Here is a 13,772-nt window from a genome sequence, read left to right as displayed (position 1 = left end):
AAATGCTCAATGGCAGGCAACTAATCCCCATGTCAAGCACAACATGCCTGCCTGCACTTACAGCCAATAAAGTTAAGGCATCAAGGAGAGGGTCGCGAACCGTGGCGTAGGGCAGGGGGCAGGGGGGGGTTGTCATGGTTGCACAGCCTTCAACCATGCGGTGGCGGAGGAGCGGGGGGGTTGTCATGGTTGCATGGCGTTCAACCAATAGGAATTGACGGGGTTGGAGCACACATCATCACATCACTTAAGCTGCTCCAACAACATGCATTTTACTCAAATATTTTTATTTTACTGCTGCAGGAGTTAAATCAGTAATAATATTTCTTACACAAGTATTGGTAAAATGTGAGTGATTTTTCCACCTCTCGAATACGATGTCCTTTCTGCCAGGTCTTTTAGGGGAACTTAAACTGAGCGGCTTTAAAGTTAAATGACCAGTGAGTAGTTGAGGGGTACATTTCAACATGACCCCCCCCCTCAATTTATTTAATTTCATAATATTCTATTTTGTTTGATTCTATCCCCTGGTCGCCACCCCTTGCGCCGTCATCATGCTACGGACAGCCAATGAGCGTAGAGGTGATGATGTGAGGGAGGGGTCGGAGCGGATGGTGATTGTGGGGGGTGGGGGGTTTACAACGACGGAGAGACATCTTCGTTACGAGCGGAGCTATTTTTTTTTTTTTTTTGGACGGGCTTTGTCTCGTGGACTCCTGAATGAGTCGCATCGCATACTCTGGAAATGTGGCCAGACGTGAGGACATTGTTACTTTTTTACATAGCGGTGCCCAGGCTTCTTACCTCAGAAGGTCAGTGTGCGTGGGGTGTGAAAGGATGGCAAGATGTGAAGCGGCGGTGCGCGTGCGTGCGTGCGTGCGCGTGGATGCTGAATGAAGCTGAGCACACGAGGATGCTAGCGCGCCTTGCGTCTGTCATGCGTCCGTTGGCTGCCTATAATGAATCTTTGTTCCGGACCATTTAATATATCATAATACGAATTTGTTTACTCTGAACTCCTATACGTACAAAAATCAATTCATGACAAAATGCATCCCGCGGTCGCTCGCCCGCCCGCTTCAGCGAATGCATAATGCATATTAATTAGGCATTCATTTGCAAATGACAGTTGGAGCGGCAGACATTCGTTTGTTGCTCATCCATCTGGAAGCTGATTCCCCCTCTTGTGTGTGTGTGTGTGTGTGTGCCTGCCCCCCACAGTGACGAAGGAGTGCGAGGATGGGCAGTTTCAGTGTAACAACAAAAGGTGCATCCCCACTTTGTGGAGGTGTGACGATGACGACGATTGCTCGGACAACAGCGATGAAGAGAATTGTCGTAAGTAGTCACATGACTTGTTAAAATGGAACCAAAGATGACATTCCCAATCTTTCCTGATATTGTTATGAATGTTTTGTTTTACCTCCGACCACTAAGGGGCAATGTGTTCGTTTTTACTTGGCCGAGCCAAAAGTGGGCGGAGCTTAAAAGGCTATACTTTGCTGGCTTTGCTTTAGGGTTATAAAATACAAGTAGTTTTCTTTCAAGGAATTGAATGTCATTAAATTCAAAGGCAATTTTCGTCGGTGCTCTCTTTTACGCTGAGTCCAAACTGTCGCCAATCAGTCTCCACAAGTGTAGACGACAACACATCACGTGTGCGTGTTTGGAAGCATCACATCGTTTTTATTTCTAGGTCAGGGTTATTTGTTTTTTTCCGTTTGCAATTTTATGTTGAATTGTGTTTGTGCTAAAAAAAAATATGACTTCCCACTTGTGCCATCTGTATTTTGTGTGGCGTGCACGGCCTACACGTTAATCGAGCAAGCGTTGTCGTCTGCGTGGTGAACAGAATGAGGACGAGCCAGTGGCCTATATTTCTGAAGAAGTAGTGAAGTAGTGCCAAGCTGCGCATTCTGTTTAGCGCACGCCACAGCACGTCACGTCACGGCTTTGTTCTTTTGTGTTTTGGGTTAATTATGGCTCAGGAGAAAATTTGCACCTCCTCACACGCAAACGTGCGTGAACACAATTTGTCGTTTGCCACAAAATCCGTCTGCCTGCCTGGTCTGGTCACGGTGGCGATTGTTTTCACCATTCTCACCACAACTGATCACATTTTGAGGTTTTTCTTTGACGCTGAGGCTGTTTACTTCAACGGCAGCTTTGACGAGTCGCTAAATGCGTGGGGATTACCCGGAGGCGTCTCTGCCGTCAATCCGTTCTGGTTATTAATGTCAATGTGTGCGGCGTATGTATTCCAAATAGGGCAAAGGTGTTTTTATGTGGGGAAAACCACAAAGTGATTTAAACCCTTTTGAAAAGCAACATTTGAAAAGTTGTCACCATTATACATTGGAAATAATGACGAATGCTTCGCAAAGCGATTGCTCCTCACTCACCCCCATCACACCATCCCCCATCATTCTGTGAAATTCCCCAGTGACCTTCCAGTGCACGCACACATCCATCCATGATGGTACATACCGCACCAGTAGGGTGCTGAGATGAGCACAAATGGCGCACCAAGTTTACAAAGCACAGAATCCCCTACGTGACTTTATGAACTTCACATCTGATGTTCTTGCATGAGCTCATCAACAAAGCACAGTTTATCTTCAAGCTTCCGTGAAATTCAAACAGCCTTCCTTCGCTCTGACCGTGCCCTGATGCTCAGATGTTTAGCGCGGATTTGCCCAACGCAGAAGAAATGCACTAATCTGAGGTTCTAGTAAACGTTTGGGGGCAGATGAGTTGCTCCCGACCGCTCCCATTTTCAGGAGGTCCATCAGGATCAAAGCTAAGCCCAGCCCGGAGAAGGTGGCAGGCGCTGGAGCCGCGGGACAATTGCAATTCATGCCCACGCGTTCAAACACTTGATGTATATGGACAAGCGGAACCCGATGAGAGCATTTGGATTGGTTGGCAGAAAATGCTGACGCCCCGAGAATAAAAGGGAAGGAAAAAAAAAAAAAAACAAGGCTATATAAAAAAGAAAGAAATTCTTGCGGGTCAGGATGGAGGCAGGGAGGAACTGTTTTGGGCTGTGTGATCAAGAAGAAAAGGAAAGGTCAATGACAACACGCGCTACTAAATTGGCTTACGAAACTATGAAGATTGCAAAATATTATCGCAGCTAGCAGAGCGTAATTTGGCACACAGCAGCCCCGGAAAAAAAATCTGCCAAAGCTTTGGATCACGTTGTCAAAAATTTGACATGAACGTGGCGGCCTGCTAACTTGATTGCAAGGAATTCAGGCCGCCAGCAACAAATTCAAGTTGTAAAAAAGAGAAATGATCCGGTCAAAGCAGATGAAATGCCATCACTCATTTCACCAACGTGGGTGAAATATTGCTCGGCCGAACAAAGTCCAAAAAAAACAAGCACTGACTTTGGATGAAACGAGGCCGACCGTAACGTGACGTCAAGCAATTTCTGCTTGGAGCTGCAGTTCATTCCGCTAGCTTCTGCTTGCTACTTGCTTTCAACACACTCCACATCAAGCACATAATGCCTCCAAGCCGTCTAGCGCGTGCGTGTGTGGCGTCTTTGGGTTTTGCTCCAAGACAAGAGCGCGTCCTAATTACGTCGTAGTGTTGCCGCGGGTGGATTGACTCGAGCCAGATATTCGACCTGGGGCAGGATTACAGTTATGCAAATTTTTATTATCCGCGGAGCAAAATGTATCATCTTCATTTGGAGGCAACTTGAAGGCCGGCGAAGCCTCTAAATTCTATCCAGCTCCGTATTGTTGCAGGCGGGAAAGAAAGAAAGAAAGAAAGAAAGAAAGAAAGAAAGAAAGAAAGAAAGAAAGAAAGAAAGAAAGAAAGAAAGAAAGAAAGAAAGAAAGAAAGAAAGAAAGAAAGAAAGAAAGAAAGAAAGAAAGAAAGAAAGAAAGAAAGAAAGAAAGAAAGAAAGAAAGAAAGAAAGAAAGAAAGAAAGAAAGAAAGAAAGAAAGAAAGAAAGAATAGGGAAAAAGGCTCATCTTGTAATTCCTCTGGGAAAATAGCTTTTATGATCCACTCTGGCACAAGGCTAAGCCAGCAAAGTGAAAAGGGTGCCCAGGTTGCTTTTACCATGTTTGTGTGGCGGAAGGAAGGAAGGAAGGAAGGAAGGAAGGAAGGAAGGAAGGAAGGAAGGAAGGAAGGAAGGAAGGAAGGAAGGAAGGAAGGAAGGAAGGAAGGAAGGAAGGAAGGAAGGAAGGAAGGAAGGAAGGAAGGAAGGAAGGAAGGAAGGAAGGAAGGAAGGAAGGAAGGAAGGAAGGAAGGAAGGAAGGAAGGAAGGAAGGAAGGAAGGAAGGAAGGAAGGAAGGAAGGAAGGAAGGAAGGAAGGAAGGAAGGAAGGAAGGAAGGAAGGAAGGAAGGAAGGAAGGAAGGAAGGAAGGAAGGAAGGAAGGAAGGAAGTGTCGCACGCATAGACGCGAATCACTCCACGCATGCGGGGTTTGTTGTCAAAATAATTAATTTACCGAAACACACAGCACAACAGCGGCAGTTACAGTCAGACCCGACGAAACTCCCGCTCACTGTCTACTAACTTCCGGGTACAGCGGACCCGTTATACACATTGTCCAAAATTATACATTGTACAACAATAACCTCATGTATCATATCGTCAAAGAATAATTAGCTCCGACTACCAACAGTATTGCGAGTTTCAACATCATTTCAACAGCGTTACTCACCTGAAACACACAGCACACCTGGCGAAACTCCCGCGCTCTGTCTACTAATTTCCGGGTACAGAGGACCCCCGTAGTTGTCCCAGGTGCCTGATTCAAATCCCCGGAGACTAGCCACTGATACAATACAGCACTATGCATATAACGTGTTCAAAAACATATTCACAAAGTAATTCCCCAAAAAATAATTAACATGGCGGGTGAGTAAGAATGTCCATTCAAATGTCCCAAAACCCACCTTGGGCCCCAAGGAAGGAAGGAAGGAAGGAAGGAAGGAAGGAAGGAAGGAAGGAAGGAAGGAAGGAAGGAAGGAAGGAAGGAAGGAAGGAAGGAAGGAAGGAAGGAAGGAAGGAAGGAAGGAAGGAAGGAAGGAAGGACACCGCCAGCCTCCCCATCTGCCGAGCGGGATTATTTTCATCCATGGGGAACTTGCTGCTCATTTGCCATCAGCGTGGCATTTTGGAGGAGTGGGACAGTTGCGTGACCCCTCGCCACAGGATTAAAATCTCATTTAGCGATTGCTAGATTTGGCCGTCATCTGTCCCCTTTGCTCTTTTTGCCAACTCAATCCCTTTCCAGAAGAGAGCATTTCCACTGCAAAATGTCCATAGAGGTGAGCTCGGTGCGTGCGTGAGAGGGCTCGCTGACGTCACGCCATAAGATGATATCAAATCGGACGCCTCTTATTTTGGGAACGCTCCATGACCTGGGCATAAAGATAATAAATTGTCAGTGTGAACTATGGAAATAACCCCGAGCGAGCGTCTTCTACTGTACGTAGGTGCTGCAGGTGGAATATCACCACTGGGAAAAACTAACCCTGTTCTTTCTTTCCTCCTCCTGTCTGCAGCCCGCAAAACGTGCGCCGCTGCCCAGTTTGCCTGCCTGAACGGCCAGTGCGTGCCGGCTCGATGGCGCTGCGACGGCGAAGCCGAATGTCCAGATGGCTCCGACGAAGCCCTGGAGACTTGCAGTAAGTGAGAGCTGCCTTGACTCAATTACTTTAGGATTGACTTGGCGTCGTTTCAATTGAAAATATCAACAATATAATTTTTTAACATCATGTGGAATTTTGCCAGATCGACGTCACCCTTTGCTTTTTTTGGATGAATAATGCAGGAAGCAGAACCAAGTGGAGCCACCTCAGACGCTCTTTGTTTTGACAATCCAATGAAAGATAAACAAAGAAGTGATTCCGATCGCCCGACTGCACCATAAGGATGCAGAGATGCGGACTGACAAGAAAAAAAAATACCATTTATATGTAAATCACTTATTTTCTTCCCAACATGTGCAAGCGCCATTTGAAGTGACGCCGATGATGCTCAAATGGCCAGTCGAGCCTTTTCCGTTCATTTGGTGGGCAAGCTTCAAAAACAGTTCCATAACATGCATCCATAGCTGATCGTTTCTATTGGTTCTTGCTGCAAACCTATTCATCCCCCAAATAAATGACTCACTAAAGTTGAATTTGTCCTCACAAAGTGAAATGTCTGTCACCAAATGTCAGACAGCAATGATTTGCTCTCAAATGAAAAGCCCCGACGATGGGATGCTCTGAAGGCTCATGCTGCCTCTTCGTCAATTCTCATCTTCCGTCTTGTTCCCTTTCACGTGCGCACTGCCCGGGTTTTTTGGACCAAGACATCCAGATGCACCATAATGGTTCCGCTTCGTTGAGCGGATCCCTAATTACACGCTGGAGTAGCGTTCCATTGCCCCAAAAAAAATATCTCCGAGTGAATTACGCGCAAAGCATGAAAAATGAATGAGAAACATAGCAAGAGCCAGAGTGCATCATTTTTTAATTCAATTCACGTGCAATCAAGGCGGAAGTGGGCCAGATGGGCCAGCCGTCTCTTTGCGCTAGCAATTAGCACAAAAGTGGAACAGCACAAAAGCAAGTCACCATTGTATGTGTTGTGTTTGGCTCCGGCCTCAGTCAGCACTTTGCCTCTTTTGCGGCTGTGTATAAAGTCTCCTGGCGGCATTAAGGTCAAACGCTGACTCCATTTTTGCTGACCTGTCCGGATCCTAACAATGGCACCGCTCTCGTATTCAGAGCCTCAATTCCATATTCATTCCCAATTCAGAGTTTGACAGCTCTCTTCTCTTGCAGTGTATCTAATCAAATCAATCTTTGTGCGTTTGATAGGAAGCGAGCTCACACTTGATTAAAGCGTTATCAGGCGGGCGAGACGGCTCGGTGCTGTGCTGCTTTCGAAACTGCTTTTGTATTCATGCTTGTTTTTAAAAAAGAAAAAACTGCACAACTTTGGTCTCGTGCCCACAGGCAAGCAGACTTGTCCGCCCGAGAAATTCGACTGCGGGGGATCCAATAAGTGCGTCTCGTTGTCGTGGAGATGTGACGGCGAGAGGGATTGCGAGAACGGGGCGGATGAGGAGGACTGCGCATCTGGTGAGCGCCTCACTTTTGTCACATTCAATGAAATACGTTGTCTTTCATGCCCGAACCATCTGCATCATGTTTTGGGTATTTAAAAATATATGTACATTGATGTATGCACGCCTCTGACTCTCACTGTGGCATTGTCGGATTTGCAGAAGTTTCTAAGCACTGTTGTGCTTGAAAAAAGAATTCAATTGGAAAAAAAAAATGACATCCTTTTTCAAAATGGTGTCATCAGGGTTGTTCTTGATATCACCGCCTAAGCAGCCAATAGGACGATTCCGTCATCGCCCCCCCACCACCTGCCCCAGCCAATAAGACGATTCCGTCGTTAGCTTCCCCCCCCCACACACACACTCACACCTCCCTGCTGGGACGTAACTTGGCCTACTTTGAAGGCACCGTGAAAAATCCTCCTCTCCCTCATCTCATGCCTCTTCACGTCAAGAGAAAGAGATTGAGGCTGTTGGAGGCTGCTCACATTTTGAAGATCCTGCAAAATGGCACATGGCAGCATTGGGAGGAAAAATTGCAATAATCTGTCAATGTGGATTGCCAAAAATCTTACAGTCGTTGCAGATTGCAAGTGTCGGATGGCTCATGTAAAAAAAAAAAAAAAGATCACGTCTTATTTTCTTATCTAAGCATCAGATTGATCACACGCGTCCTTGACGCCATGTTTTCTTTTTGCTTCTGGTCTTCCCTTTGACCCAGCAGACGCCAAAGCGTGCCCCGCCGGCCAATTCGTGTGCGCCAACCGAAATTGCTTAGCCGCGGTGCACGTGTGCGACGGCGACGACGACTGCGGCGACGGCAGCGACGAGCTCAAGTGCGCTTCCCCTCTCACCTGCGGGCCCAACCACCTGCGCTGCAACAATTCCGAGTGTGTGCCGCTCATGTGGAGCTGCGACGGCGACCCCGACTGCGCCGACGGTTCCGACGAGGGGCCCGAGCGCTGCGGCGACGGCGGGGTCCATCTCGCTAACCGCAGGGCCAACTGCACCGGCGAAGAGTTCCGATGCGCCGATGGGGAGTGCGTGCGGCTGAGCTGGAAATGCGACGGCGATCCCGATTGCAAGGACAAGTCGGACGAGTCCGACTGCCGTGAGTTTCTGTTTTTTTAAGAATGGCCGAGTGCCACGTCGGCTTGTGTCGAGATGACCTCAAGATGGCCGCCATGTCCACTTACAGTACGGGATTTATCTCCCTGAAAGCGAGAGCTTGACTTGATGTTTTAAAATCTCAGTTAGCGCTTGATGATCTTGAAAGCTTTCAATGTCATGTGCGTGCGCAGCCATGCTGACGTGCCGACCCGACGAGTTCCAGTGCGGCGACGGGTCTTGCATCCACGGCACCAAGCAGTGTAATAAGATCAACGACTGCCCCGATCACAGCGACGAATCCGGCTGCGTCAACGGTGGGTGGGGTGGCGCCTTCTCTCTGATTGACGAGATTCTCACGCATTGTTTGACTTGCGTGTTGCAGCCACAAAATGCCAGGGCCCCCTCAAGTTCTTGTGCAAAAACGGCGAGTGCATCGACACTTCCAAAGTGTGTGACTCCGTCAAGGACTGCAAGGACAGATCCGACGAGCCCAAGAAAGAATGCGGTAAGAGGATGTCTGTATCTCAGAACCTTTGGCTATATGTCACAGAACAGACGCTGCCAGTGTCCTCGGTCTCCATTTTGTCCACAGCAGCTTGTTCAAAATCGGCCTCTCGAGCATTCATTTGCAAGATGCCGCTCTGCGTTGACAACATCCGAGCCGACCTCTGTCGTTTCCCGGCTCATTAGAAATAACGGCCGAGACGGCGCGGCCTCGTGACTTACTGTTATTCAATTCATGCCTTCACTCTTCAAATTGGGTGAAAAAGTGCTGGCGCAGGCATGGGCACAATGCGCTTGATGGACTTTATTGGCAAACGATACTCCCAGCCACTAAGTAACGCCCGTCTCGCCATCTTTGCTTCTTCCATTTAATGAGATGGAATCCAAGCAGGACTTCCAAACCGCCACCTCGCCATCTCTGTTCAAAGACGACGCCGCCGCATCACTGATAATGAGTCTCTTTGATTCGCTCAGAGAATCTGAAAAGATGGAATCAAAGCGGGCAGTACAAGAGCGAAGCCCGCACGTGACACGGTTTCAAATTTCTCACGTTCTTATCTTTTTTTCTAAGCGATTTCCCGATGCGATTCCCCCAGGGCTTAACGAATGCGCCGTGAACAACGGCGGCTGCTCTCACGTCTGCGTGGACCGACCCATCGGTTTTGAGTGTCAGTGCCCCGCCGGCTACCAGCTTCTGGACAAGAAGACTTGTGGAGGTACTAACATCCAGGCAATCTAGCTTTGCATGACTCTGTTCCCGAGGGCCAATCAATCACTTGCGGTTGATTGATGACTCGTCTTTGCTCTCCTGCCCGCCCGCAGACATTGACGAATGCCAGAACCCGGACGCCTGCAGCCAAATCTGCATCAACTACAAGGGGGATTTTAAGTGCGAATGCTACGAAGGCTACGAGATGGATCCCGTCACCAAGACCTGCAAGGCGGAAGGTGAGTGCAGTGCTCGGTACTGCTAAATCATTCACCGAGGAACAAGAGCAACTGCTGTGACATGATAGGATTTACGCTCAGGGATTTTATCGATGAGGCTCATTTATAATCCCACATGCCGCACCAGGAAGTGCTGAAACAAACTCTCCATATCAAGGTAGATCTTTCCAGCAAAATGTTTGACTGTTTTCCAAGTGAGACATCTGAGTTCCTTCTGGCTGGAGTGAAAAACCAAATAAGAACAAGAAGACATTCTAAACATGCCGCAAGATCCTGTTTAATGGAGTGACTAATTAAAATGGCGACCACATCACGAAAATAGGCCCAATTGCCACGCTCGGGTGAAGACAATTGTTGCTAATGGCTACCAGTGCTAATGACATAAGCACGATTCTGCATACAAACACTCCATTATTTCCTGTGGCGTTTCTTTTTTTTATTTTATTTTTTATATTCTGCTTGTACACCACTAAACGGCTGTCTGGCTACTCTGTAGTACCAATTGAGTTGTTAACGCATTCAAATAAGAGGCAAAGGTATGATTCGAGAGTTCAAGTTTTCAAAGTCCAACAATCTGCTCCGTGTGTTCAGGAAAAAGCCCTTATCTCCTCTTCACCAACCGGCACGAGATCCGACGGATCGACCTGGTCAAGCGGGACTACGCTCAGGTGCTTTCGACTCAGAAGAACACCGTAGCGCTCGACCTGGACGTTGCTAATAACCGAGTCTTCTGGTGCGACCGTTTTCATCGCAAAATCTACAGGTATGACCAGCCAGGGTCACATTGATTTTGCGACAGAGATCCTCCGCCTTGTGACTGGAACTGAATGTAACGTATTCGCTCCCGCAGCGCCTTCATCCACGAGGCGGGCGACCCGTCTCAGCAGGTCCAACTGATAGATTCGTCGCTGCAAAGCCCGGCCGCTCTTGCCCTGGACTGGTTGCAACACAACTTGTACTGGACCGACTCTGGTGACAAAAGCATCTCCGTGGCGTCTGTGGACGGAACCAAGAGACGCATCCTCATCAGCACCGATCTGAGTGAGCCCAGAGCCATTGCGCTGGATCCTCATCATGGGTGAGTGAGGCGCAGGAACACAAATAAATCATCTCCATTCCCACCAGAAGAAATGAATATCTTCATATTAGTCTTCCTTTGGTCCATCCAGTTTCATGTACTGGTCCGAATGGGGCACGAGAGCTAAGATCGAGAAAGCCGGCATGAACGGAGTGGACCGCCAGGTGCTGGTGGCTGACAACATTGAGTGGCCCAATGGCATCACTCTAGGTGAGTGCAAAACGTTCATTCCTAAACTAAGATTGAAGCGTAACTTCATCCAATCCAGCTAATCTTCCATCCTCGCACTTAATCATTTGTCGGCAAAACAGCCTGACCTTTCTTTTTTTTTTTTTTTCTCAGATGTGGCGAACCGCCGTCTCTACTGGGTGGACGCCAAGCTGCACCACATCGCCAGCGTGGACCTGAAGGGAGGGCACCGCAGAACGCATATGACGTCTGCCGAGAGACTGGGCCACCCCTACGCTCTGGCCGTCTTTGAGGTTGGCCTCCTCTCATAGGTCACCGAGGCGTGGCTGCAAAAAAAAAATTCCACCTTTGACTATTCTCCTCCAGGACCGAATCTACTGGACGGACCGAGACAAGGCGTCCGTCTTCATGGCCAACAGGCTGACGGGTCAAGACGTTCACACTCTGGCCGACAACCTCAACGATCCGCACGACATTGTGGTCTTCCACCATCTGCGCCAGCCGCAAGGTGCGTGCGTGCGTGTCAGAATACGCGCCCGATACGTTGTGACAGCAAGATTGGCTGTGATCTGACTCGCATTGACGTGGTCTCCGCGTGGGGATGGAGTTAAGCCGCACACGTAAATAAACAATGAGATGAACTTTGCCAAGGTGTCGTCAAGAGACTAAGCAGCCAATCTTGAACAAACGATGGAATCAGATCTATTCGGCCCCGTTGGTTGTAAAATACCTCTCGTGGTATCGAGCGCAAAAAAGAGCTAGAAATTGAAGAAACAAATTCAGACCACACGTGGGATTCCTAATCCGATTCTCGGCAGCACGGCAATTATAGGAAAATCAATAGGACGCAGAATGGCTGTGTAAAGCCTAACCTCGCCATCCCGACATTGTGCAGGTCCAGACAGCTGCAATCTGGGCAGCGTGGCCAACGGAGGCTGTGAGTATTTATGTCTCAAGGCGCCACAGATTACCGAGCACTCTCCTAAATACACCTGCGCCTGCCCCGACGGACAGGACCTCGGCCCCGATATGAGGGCTTGTGTGCCAGGTGAGCAATAAGCCGTATTGGCATGCTCTCTCGCTTATGTTACGTTTACATTTTGGAAATTAAATATGGCATCTGAAGCACCTGGCCCCGAGTTTCACTTTCTTTTTTCCTTTCAGCGCCGAGAAACGACATGCCGCTCATGCACGCGCTTGCGACCGAAGATTATCGGCCACCTTCAGAGAGAGTCTCGCAGGCAGACGCCCGCCTGCGTTTGAGCACCTCGCCCCTTCCCGCCCTGGAAGCGCACACCCCCCTCGGCACGCTCAAGGCGGTGGTGTCCGAGGCGCTCGGGTCGCACTCCACTGCCACCGTCAGCGTTGAGTCCACCACACCTGCAGGTGGCAGTAGTGTGTCACAACGCTGTAAGCAAGCCGGAAGCTCCTTTGTGGAATTATTATTATTATTTTTTTAATGGCTCTTTGTAGAATACGGCTGGGAAGTAGGCGAGTTTGTTTGATCACCGTTCCCCTTCATTGTTACTCACAACTTCCTCCTTCTGTCTTCCTCCAGCTGGGGGTGAGCATTTCCTCCTCGGGGAGAACCTGACCGTGGCTATTTTAGGACTGGTCATCCCCATCGGTAAGTCTTCAAAATAGTCTGTGCATAATGACGGACACCAGAGGAGCTCCTCTTGTCCGACACGCCCAATGGCTGGCGTTCATGTTCCCCTGCGCCTGTGTGTGTCATTTCATGCCATGGAGTTCTGCCTCATTAACACCCCCTCCCCTTAAACACACGCAGTTCCTATCGTTGGCACAGTGGTCTTGGGCTTGGTCTGCGCCGGCGTCTACCTGGTGTGGCGGAACTGGCGGCGCAACTCCACCAAGAGCATGAACTTCGACAATCCCGTCTACCGCAAGACCACGGCCGAGGGCGAGGAGGACGAGATCCACATCGGTCGCAGCGAGGCTCTGGGGCACCACCAGCATCCGTACCCGCAGGGGGTGGTCGGCATGGGGGTCGTGAGCGCCGGAGGGGGCGCCTGCCCGCAGTTCATCACCTTACCGCTCGGGGGGAGCGTGGCGGATCCGGGGACTCATTGGTATACGGAGCAGCCCATGCTCTCCACGGCGTGAGTCGGGAGGGGCTTCGGGGAGGTAACCGAGGAGGTACATATCGTCACGTGACGCCCACCGCCCATTTTAAGCCAGATTCTGACGGCTCGCCGGAGCTGCAACTATTTTTCTCGGATCATGTTTTGCATTGATGGTGTGTGTCGCGTGTCATCGCTGGGTGTTTTTGTCCCGAGGGTGAGATGTTTTCTCCGAGTGCCACGGCGCACCGATGAACCGAGAGCTTTGATTTGACCTTCAACAAGTTGAAGGATCATAGCTGTGCCCGAGGAGGATCAGGTGCAGGAACAACAAAACAGACGGTTCCGTTTTTTCACTGTGATGTTTAAATGTGGGAAAGTTTGCGAGGAGCAATATGTCAGCAGGTGCCACAAACCAATTTTCTTTTCTCTCGTATTTTGACACGAGGCATTCCGGTTGTGTTTGCGGCATGAACGTTTGTCCAGGTGTGCGCAACGTGTCCGAGTAGGAGCCTTTATGTAAATATGTTTTCATAAGGTTTTGATAATGTACAATAAAAAGAGAAGCTGTACATAAGATTTTAGACAAAGTCTTGACACGTATAATAATTTATTTGTACAAAGAGAGCACCGCAAATTATTCGCCAAAGTTGTCATTGTTGTTTCTTATTGTGCGTGCTTTTTGGTTTTTAACATCGCAGTGTCAGTATTGCCGTAAATTGCCGTAAATCTGTCTGTGCCTTTTTTTTTCTTCTTGTTTTTTTAAAAGTCATGTTT

The 13,772-nt window shown here is 48.8% G+C and overlaps 1 protein-coding gene across 1 annotated transcript; it reads left to right on the top strand.

The window, feature by feature from the left end:
* Positions 1-645: 645 nt before the first annotated feature.
* On the top strand, positions 646-13,692 carry LOC133165305 (low-density lipoprotein receptor-related protein 8-like). The gene is made up of 18 exons (XM_061294857.1): positions 646-812; positions 1,222-1,338; positions 5,533-5,655; positions 6,976-7,101; positions 7,810-8,196; positions 8,387-8,509; positions 8,578-8,700; positions 9,296-9,415; positions 9,522-9,647; positions 10,239-10,410; positions 10,498-10,725; positions 10,817-10,935; positions 11,068-11,207; positions 11,281-11,422; positions 11,810-11,962; positions 12,079-12,324; positions 12,473-12,541; positions 12,704-13,692. The coding sequence occupies exons 1-18, from the start codon at positions 746-748 to the stop codon at positions 13,036-13,038; spliced, it is 2,916 nt and encodes a 971-aa protein (XP_061150841.1). The 5' UTR covers positions 646-745; the 3' UTR covers positions 13,039-13,692.
* Positions 13,693-13,772: the final 80 nt, after the last annotated feature.

This window comes from Syngnathus typhle, linkage group LG13, assembly GCF_033458585.1.
Source record: "Syngnathus typhle isolate RoL2023-S1 ecotype Sweden linkage group LG13, RoL_Styp_1.0, whole genome shotgun sequence".
In the NCBI taxonomy this organism is placed as follows: Eukaryota; Metazoa; Chordata; class Actinopteri; order Syngnathiformes; family Syngnathidae; genus Syngnathus; species Syngnathus typhle.
Note: the sequence above shows the minus strand (reverse complement) of the source record. Positions and strands in the feature narration are given on the sequence as shown.